Source organism: Hyperolius riggenbachi, chromosome 3 (assembly GCF_040937935.1).
Source record: "Hyperolius riggenbachi isolate aHypRig1 chromosome 3, aHypRig1.pri, whole genome shotgun sequence".
Classification (NCBI taxonomy): domain Eukaryota; kingdom Metazoa; phylum Chordata; class Amphibia; order Anura; family Hyperoliidae; genus Hyperolius; species Hyperolius riggenbachi.
In genome coordinates, this window is record NC_090648.1 from 432408620 (window position 1) to 432418559 (window position 9940).

The 9940-nt window shown below is 43.9% G+C and overlaps 1 protein-coding gene across 1 annotated transcript; it reads right to left on the minus strand.

Moving 5' to 3' along the window:
• Positions 1–2074: 2074 nt before the first annotated feature.
• LOC137561641 (mediator of RNA polymerase II transcription subunit 21-like) lies at positions 2075–8265 on the minus strand. The gene is made up of 4 exons (XM_068272952.1): positions 8160–8265; positions 4742–4856; positions 3175–3275; positions 2075–2489 (listed from the first exon to the last, which is right to left on the minus strand). The coding sequence occupies exons 1-4, from the start codon at positions 8199–8201 to the stop codon at positions 2313–2315; spliced, it is 435 nt and encodes a 144-aa protein (XP_068129053.1). The 5' UTR covers positions 8202–8265; the 3' UTR covers positions 2075–2312.
• Between the last annotated feature and the right edge of the window lie 1675 nt (positions 8266–9940).

The window sequence follows — 9940 nt, forward strand, 5'->3', positions numbered from 1 at the left end:
AGCCTGTACATCATGCTCCAAACCTGGGCATCTTCAAACGCACTCTTAAAACACACCTTTTCAGACAAGCTTATAACATTTTATAGCCCCTATTTACTTATCTGTTCACAATGTGATCAGAGGCAAAGGGTCACTGCCTCATCCATCCTCCACCCCCTCACCTAGTGTGTCCCCCACCACCCTTTAGATTGTAAGCTCGCAAGGGCAGGGTCCTCCTCCTCCTAATGTTTACTGTTTTTGTCGCAATATTTGTGCAGCTTGAGACTCTGCTGTACATTTTTTGGTTGTATCTATGTTCCCCTTGTCTTATTGTGCTTTGTGTGTCACATGGCTCTACACATCTCTAACTGGCGCCAAGCCCCAAATGATGAATATTATTCCTGTTTAAAAGTCAATTCAATGACTTCAAAGTTACGGAGCCCCTCTAAGTCACCAAGCTTTTAAAGGTACATACACATCCAATTTTTATTGGCCAATCACTGACCAATTTTACTACCTTCATGTAGTATGTGGACCAAGACTGAATACTATGAATAGATTCTGTAGGTAAGCTCTCATACGACAGCTAACCTACACATTCTGTTCAGGGTATGCAAAATCTGAGAATGCACAATTATTCGAAACAGAAAAGACACAGAACATTAATATCATGCTTTGCTCCTGGGAACACACTGTAATTATTAGCACAGACTGGGAACGCACTGCGACTACCAGCACAGACTGGAATGCAGATAAAAGTGCTTTGGCTTTTACTTACAGTATATTCTGGCATATAAGACTACTTTTTAACCCATGAAAATTATCTGATAAGTCAGGGGGTCGTCTTATTACGCCAGCTGTCATTGATGCCGGGTGATACGCCCTATCTTGTTACCGACTCTCAGATCTCGCTGCTGAGAACTGTAGCGAAGCAGCGCAGGCGCACATGTGTGAGATCTGAGAGGCAGAAAAGGAGGTAAATAGGATACAAGGGTGGGCCAGACAGGTGAAACTGAGGTGTTTTTTTATGGGCACAGCGCAATCTACTCTTCCATATTGCTCTGATAAACACAGACAAGGAGAGCTGACCAATCCACTTAGGAAGAGTTGACCGATCCAACCAATCAATCACTTACTGTATATACTGTTATATACTGGTACAGTACCAGTATCTGTTCATGCATAGCACCAGTATATGATGTTTTTAATATTTATTTGGTGTGCATTGGAAGAGGGGTAGTCTGATACGGCTAGTATATCCCAAACTCTATATTTTAACTGGAAAAGTTGGGGGGGGTCGTCTTACACGCCCAGTCTTATACACCGGAATATATGGTACTTTTCAGGGCATAAGATGTATTGAACAAGCCAATCCGCATATAAAACTATTTTCTAACACGTGCAGGAGACAGAAAGGGACATCAGACAATAACTTAATAGGACTAGTACTATATGTACCCATGTTGGTTTATCTCATATCATTTCAGGTATGCTTTAAATTCATGAACAAACAAATTTCCATTGCCTTAGAAATGAGTCAGTCGAACCCAGTAGCTGCTGTTCAATTCCCGATCAACTACTGGGTTTGATTGAATCAGTTTCAAGTCAGTGGAAATTGGCCTGAGTACTGAACCGTATAGGCCATCTGTAGTTTTTCCTGGAAGCGCAGTATCAGGGGATCGTACTCATTCTTACCAATGTCTGGAACCCATTAGCACTACGTTTACTACACCATTTCTAAGCGCTTGTGATTTGAAAAGCTCTTGCTAATGTAATGCTATTGGTGTAATCACACTCGAAGGATTTGATTTTATAAAAACCTCAATAGCATTGCATTAGAGCAAGAGATTTTAAAATCACTAGCGCTTAAGAAAGGCTGCTAGTGGGTTGCACTTAGTGCTTCTAAGGTATTTGCAGCATTATACTTCAAGAATATTAGGGATAAGCAAATCATCACAAATCTCCCATCCGCACACATATTTGTATCATTGCCTGTTTTTAACAGTGTTTTACTGAATCTGCATAGAAATACCAGGCAGGCAAAGAGCAGAAAAAGGTGGTGCCATTGTTCAAAGGAATAAAGTTTTGAGGAAACTTTGTTGCAAAATCAAATATATTAATGTTTTACTGAGTGCAACACTCACATAAGATACACAAGTGTGGCGAGTCTTTTACTAGAAGAGTTAATCCTCTCCAAAGTGTTTGGCTGGAGAATAGCAAGTTCCTATACAGAGTCCGGGGCTGCAGTCCAGGGCCGCTTACAAGCAACATAACAATTTGACAAATTCTGTATGTACAAAAAGTAGTGGAAGGAGGAATGCTGCCCCCTAGAGCTAGCTCTCTGGAAGTGGCTGAGTGAAGATGTGGCTTCTGGTCTTCAGCTGGGACTGGGCAATGTCAGCGAGGGCAGTCTGGATCTTCTCTAGCAGCAGGTCTCCCTTACACACCACCTCTTCCAGGCAGGCCGCTGCAGCATGGTTCTCCTCTTCCAGCTTGTACAGGCTGGCAGCCTGCAAAGAGCCAAACAGTGAGCATTACATCTTATGCATAACTATGGTAAAGTGCTAATGTTCTTATACTTTTGAATATGTAAAAATGTTCTTCTATGCTTCTATTCTAAAGTGTAAGCTTATCAGTGCCACTTGTAACATTACAAAATTGAGCAACCACCAGCCCCACTCTACCTGTAGAAATGATCAGCATGTCAATAATAAGGATACTGTTGAGCAGTTTCAAAGTGAATTATTCAAGCTTGAATCAGCAAACACTGCAGCTAGTATATGATGTAAAAGCTCAAACTGTACAGACTGGGATGACCTGACTGAACCCTACAATAGGGGGTGGAGTTAAATTATGCCAAGCATATTACCGATTAAGGTCCAGATTGTTAGTATGTACGAGAAAGTTTAATTCTGAAAGAACAATCAGAAAAAAGTGCCAGAATGGTATTTTGTACAGAAACAACAATAACTTCTCATGTCCAAATTCATAAAAGGGATGATCTTTCCAGCAGGATTGCTAATTCCATTGGAAAATCCGCCAGTTTGTTTAGCAATCTCCATATGTATAAAGTGTGGAACAACCCAATAGCGCCTTTCTCACTGCTGAATGGCATTCTCAACTGTCACTATTGCAAACACCTTAAAGAACACATTTGGAAAGAGCCTCTTTCAAAATGTCAGCTGCCCATCTCACCTGTAATGCAGCTGTTGATTCCTCACTGGGTAATGACTCTATGAGAACATCAATATCCTTCGCCGTCCGAGCAATGAGAGTGGCAAACAGCTGGGCATACTCTGCAATGTAGAGAGATACTCAGTCTACAAAAATACACCTACAGCACTCACTTGATCAGATGTTTCTTTCTATCTTAGATAGATCAGCAACAAAGTCAGGACAAAAGTGCAGCCATGCCCCTGAGAAAAGGGAGCATTCCATGGACCTCAATTGTAAACAATTATATAAAAGTCAAAACATGTACGTCGTGTTTTTTTTTTTATTGGATTGAATCAAACTGTGACATACAGTCTCTCTCTTCTTTTAATTAAAGAAGAGACATGTACAGTAATGGAGGGAATGCACCGGCGCGTGTGGGGGGGGGGGGGGGGGAAGGAGGAGGGGTTGGGCAGAAGACCATAGTGGGAAGCTTTAAATGTAGATAGTCCTGAGGCTTGCCATATCTTTTTATACACCACCATTCCAGGGCTCGGTCTTATCTTCTGGACATGCTGCCAGCTTTGGACAAGTGCATCCAAGCTGGGCATGCTCAAGGTGCACGCATGCTCCACAGGACAAAGCCCTTCATGCATGGCTTTTTCCCTCCATGCACAAGTGCTCTGTTCTACTGAGCATGTGGAGACCTTACTTGCACATGCCCAGTTAGGATGTACTCGTGTAAGGCTGGAAGTGAGGCCAGAAGAAACGTATTTGACTCCAGTTAAATGAGTTTAGAGCAGGGGTGGGAAAACTTTTAGGGTCGGGCCGCATTCATTGCTACTGCAGCTCCCCGTCCGCCTAAAGACAGTGGGAGAGAGAAGGGGAGAGAGGCTGAAGCCGGGCCTCCATCGATGGATTGTCTTTAAAGTGGCCGCAAGGCCGTAGTTTGCCCATGGCTAGTTTAGAGAGAACTTTCGCTGGAACAGTTGGATGTAAAAAGATACAGGAAGCCTCTGGACTATCTAGAGCAGGGGTGCCCATTAGGTAGATCGCGATCTACCGGTAGATCGCAAATGACTTCAAGGTAGATCCTGACCCAACTTCAGTTTCCATTCTGTATATACAAATGTGCTCCTAAAATTGTACATGGGTAGATCATTTTGACTTGCTAATCTTAAAAGTAGCTCACAAGCTGAAAAAGTGTGGGCACCTCTGATCTAGAGGCTTCCCTCTACCAGGTAAGAAACTTTTTATTGTTAAAATGCTTCAGAGGTACTTTAACCTCTCAGCAGTAGAATAAAGGAGGTGAGAAGGATCAGAGCCGTGCCCACAGAAAAACACTTGTATCCTCTCTAAACATCCTAACAGGGTTTAGATTTGTATAGGGTGAGGAGTTTCACCCTTCTGCTATTAAATGTGAACAATAACTGAAGCTCCAGAGTATCATCTGCATGATTTTATGCACTGTACTGCTGGCGCATGATTGTCAAGTCAGACAAACGCATGAATAACCAGTAGTACAGGTGTTCCTAATAGGCTGCTCAGTTTGTGTACAATTCCATATTTACTGGCTTACTGACGTGACAGCTAAAAGGCAGCAGTTTACCTTCTGTGGGGTTGGGGGGATGATCCTTGTTCCCGGTGGTCTGGATGTTGTTGAAAGAGGCTGGAGGGGCACATTGCTGCAGCACTCCAATGGCATTACAGAACTGATCCGCCAACTTCACACGCAGAAAAGAAGAAAACAGAGCATCGATGAGTATTTGTTCCATTGTTATTCAGAGGGTTCTTTAGATGGAGGAACAATTAATAGATGGACAGGAGGCGGCAGTTCTGGACGCTAGGTTTTATCAGCATGGCTACTGGGATGGCTCATTCCAAACACATACAGGGCCACATTTCTAGAAAGGCCACACAGGTCCAGGCCAAGGTTGGTTGCTGCCCAAGGGAGCGGCTGGAAGGGCGGATGCTGCAGATGGAAAAAGGAAGCTACACGAAGAGGAGCAAGGGAGCTCTACATGAAAGAAGGGCTGCTTTCCATGTTACACATGGAAAAGAGGGCTGCACAATGAATGGGGAGGGGGGCTGCTAGACATGGGAATGGGAGCCAAAAGATTGTTGGCCGAAGGGTGGAAAAAGTATAAATCCAGCCATGGACATGTAATGAAAATCTTCGGATTAAAAAAAAAAAAGTCAGGAGGAGGTAATATGAGAAAACACGTTAGGCTCAATTCAGTTACAGGAGATGAAAGATTTGCAGCACACAAGTCTCTTGTCACTCTGAGGGCTCGTTTCCACTGTTGCGGTGCGGAAAAGCCTGGATTCCACCACGGACGAAATCGCATGCGGATGCGTTTCTGCATGCGGTTTTCCCCACGATTTCGCATGCGTTTTCGCATGGCTAAGAAGCAGGCGAATTTAACCATGTCACTGCCTGTGTAAATTTCCATAACATTACATGCGAAATCGCACGCAAAATCGCAGGGAAAACCGCATGACAAAGCCGCATGCGATTTCCCTATTAAAAGCATTGCGGGGGATTCGCCCGCGAAATCTGACGGCTCTGCCGTGCAGATTTCCCCTGCACAAGTGGAAACAATCCCATCCACTTGTATTGCCTATGTGAATCCGCAAGCGGTGCCCGCATGCAGATTCGCTATAGTGGAAACGAGCCCTGAATCACACACAAGTTGGCAGCTTATTCAACTGTTAACTTAAAGTGGAACTGAACTCTTTCACAGGACAGAAGGAAAACAGAGAAATGCACCCTGTATGTATTTAGAGAGTTTAGCCAGTTTAATTCCCCCTCATTTGTGTCTAATCACAAATTGTAATCTAGTCTCTCTCCTGTGTCACATGACTACCACAGCAGAGATGGCAGATAAGCTCATTTGAAAGCACAGGCTGTTAAAGAGTAACTGTTAGGCATTATATGTGAAATCAATTTTCTATTTTAGGCTATTACATAGACAAAGAGGATGCTAATAAGGCAATGCAAATAGTTAAAATCATTCTTAGGCCTGGTGCACACCAGAGGAGTTTTTCTGAGCGTTTTGAGTTTTTAAATCTGCTGCTAATGTTATCCTATGTGTCTGTGGACACTGGAGCAATGAGGTTTTGTAAAAAAAAACAAAACAAAAACATAGCATTACATTGGGAAGAGCTTTTGAAACCTCTAAAAGCTCTTCCCAATGTAATGCTATGGTTTTTTTTTACAAAACCTCATTGCTCCAGTGTGCAGACACATAGGATAACATTAGCAGCAGATTTAAAAACTCAAAACGCTCAGAAAAACTCCTCTGGTGTGCACCAGGCCTTACTTTTTTTCCTAAGAGGTTTTTCTCTCCCCATGCTTGCAGGACGCAGAACAGAAATGACAGGCAGGCTGATTGGCTAACGCCTCTGTCACTCACCTCTCTGCGCTACGATTGGTCGCCTGCTCTCCCCTTGTCTGCGGTGGTTGTAGCCGCTGTAAGAGTGCACGGAGGAGGGCCAGAGGCTATCTCCTGTCACTGTCCTCTGACCCCCTCCTCCAGTGTCATGTCCGCGCCCCCCCCTCCTGCCCTTCTGCCGTATTCTCCTTCTTCCACGCACAGAACTTTGGGGGAAGGATAAAGGCGGCGCACAGACTCCAGGAATAATGTTTCCAGGCGCTGCAGTTCCCCCCTATACTCTCTGCACTGCCGCCGGTGGTAGTGCAGAGAGTATAGGGGGGGAACTGCAGCGCTTGGATCTATTATTAGGTGAGTCTTTGCCAGCTGCATTTTTCCTCCCCGTTGTGCTGAGAATAAGTGCGGGGAGGAGAGGAAGAATATACCGGAGGAAGCAAGATGGCCCCTGCCATGAAGAGAATGACCCTTTATTTATAATATAAAATGATATGGAAGGAAACCGAGGACAGTGCAATACATCTGTTATGTAAGTAGAGGAAGTATTTATCTACTTATATATGTGTTTTCTTTGAGGGGCATGTTATTGCTAATAGTTCCTCTTTAACAATATGCCTGCTTCCATGAATCAGAAAGACACACTGCAAATGTAGGATTTGTATCAGCTGTAACAAATGTTTTTTCTGCGCCTGCGCAGAGGCCCACATGTCCATGATTGACAGTGGCGCTTTGCGCAGCTGCAGCAAGGCCAACCCGGTGGGCGACCTGAATACCGAGGCGAGAGCGGGACAGCGGCAGGGAGCAGAGGTGACAGCGTGGGACAGTTGGCTGCAAAGGGCTGGAGAAAGCCCCAGATGAGTAAAGCTTTTTTTTTATTTTGTTTTTTCCCTGATAACCTTTACAGAGCTGACTTTAGGCAAGGTGGTCTTTTCTAATGCTTTTGTTGAGCTATCTTCAGCACCATGCATCCTTTGTCTAATTACTCACTATTTTATTTTTGTTTATGCATTTCTAATAAAAATTGAAAACAGAATAATCACAGCAAGAATTATCTCCTCGGATTAGCTCAGATTATTAGCTCAGAGGGGAAAGTATATAGAATAAGGGCCCGTGTCAGGAACAAAATACTGTAGTGGAAGACACAGATACTGCTCACAAAGATAAAAGGCTAGAACCACAGCTACACTGATTAGTTTGTGTGCAAGTTGTTCCCATGTAATGGTGATGCCTAGGTTTGTGTGAAAGGTTATGCATCTGTTACCCCACGACACCCCCTCTTAGTTGGCTGGTACCACAACTGTTCAGAAAGCTGAAATAACCTATAGAAGATGAGGCCAAGAGGACGCCTGTCAACCTTACATCCCTGGATCCGGTCATATTTGGCAGAATGGCAGGTTGACATAAGAAGGGTCTCCAGTCTTCCTGGGGCAGAAGATGGCGAGCAGGAGCCCTTGTACAGAATCAGCCATCACTAGCAGGTCTCTTCATAGGCCTCGCCTGGGGCAAATACCCGCCTTGCCTTTAGAGGAGCTAAACTAACACTCCAGACAGGTCAGATCACATAACCCCCAGTATAAACAGCGTTCTCTCCCTCCTCCTGCTCTCTTCCGCCGGTTACCGGGAAGAAAAACTCACAGAATTCAGAGCGTCCTGCAGCTGAGTAAGCCGGTCCGCCATCTTTCACTCTGGCACAAGCAGAGCAGCGTCCTATAGGCTCAAGCTGGCAGCAAGCATCGGGACACACCCCCTTCCTCACAACCTATAGGCTGGCCGCAACCATCGCGACACACCCCCTTCCCCCACAAGCCGCTGTTAACCTATAGGCTGCCGCAGTCACTGCCTTCTAAGGGTACAATGGTTAATTTGCATATATTCAGCAGTGGTGCCTGGGAGACATCTCGAGCTCACTCCAACCTGAATTATCGCAAATTCTTTCTGTTTTAGGAAAGCAAACTTTTGTTTTTCTTTCTATGTAGCAGAGGCCTCAGACCACGCCTCTTTCCCTTCAGCCCCGCCGACCTGCCATGTGATTTGCCTCTGTTCAAAGGAGGGTGTGACTGTTTTTTTTCTCCTTTCCTTTGAATCACTTCAGCTTTATCAATACAGAATAAAATATAATACAGTACAAGATGAATTCCAAATGCCGATAATCTTTGAGATTACTATTGGGCAATTACAGCGGTTGAGGATTGTGCGTGTCAGGCCAATGCGTTCCAAGAGCTAGACTTGCCTAGGGCAGTACAGGAAGTGGCGTGTTGCTGGGCTGGGCTGGGCTAGGGTTGCTTTTGTGCTGGGTAGATATGTTGGTAGTGTGAGCTTACTGGAGAGGGAAGAGGATGAAGGTGGTCCACGGGTTTGCTCTGTTTATATTGCTGCTGGGGCATGCACTGGAGTCATGGGCACAAGGTGAGTGAGATCACTTTTCTTTCCAATAATACCCCACCATTCCTTATACTGTATGTAATCTTCAGGCACCCTATTCCTTCTCTAACGCTGTGTCTGCACTGGAGTTTTGAATTCTCCCATTCCTATAATACTATATCAGTAATTGTATTTTATTTAAGCTGCACATTCCCTTTTATTTTCTCTGTCGCTGCCTGCATTGGGGTCCTGGGCTCAGCATGAGACCTCCAATTATTACTATAATACTACATCATTCACTTTACTGAGCTGTATGTTATCTGTATGATGTATTTATGTAGCTTTGACATCTTCAGCTGTGCTATACATAGTGTGTATAGTCATGTTACAACATGTTGCAACAAATCCAGTGAAGTGGGAAAAATTCTTCTTCAATCTTTATCTTTTATTTATTTTGCAGTGATATAGCATACTAGGAAAGAAAAGGATTCCGCTACACCTATGGTTCGGTGAAAAAAGTCTCCATTTATTAGAACATCAGTGAATGCACAGCATTAAAAAAGCTCACGCGTATCGGAGCTCACGGCTCCTTAATCATAGCTTGCATATAGCATACTAGTCAGCACCGTGTTGACCAGTATGGCGTATTGCCACAAAATAAATATAACATAATTGAATAATTTTCCCACTTGAAAGGTTTAGTTAGGATTGGATTTGTTGCAAGCTGCACATTGTTCTAGAGGTTTTAAGCCTCATCTACACGGTCAGATCGGATCTATTAGATAATTTCCAACCTGTCCAATCGGATTGCGGTAGATTTTGCAATTGATTCTGGGTACTTACCAAAGCACAATCTATTGAAAAATTGATCTGAAACAATTTTGAATGTCTACACACTATGCAATTTCTTATTAGATCTATCTAATAGATCTGTCTATCTGATGGAAAATGTTATCTTGTAGATGAGGCTTAATGGATCTCTAGCCTTGGCGTGACTCTCCCCGTGTGAATTGACTTCTGGATTACCCTTTTGCTTTATAGTCCTGTCACTAATA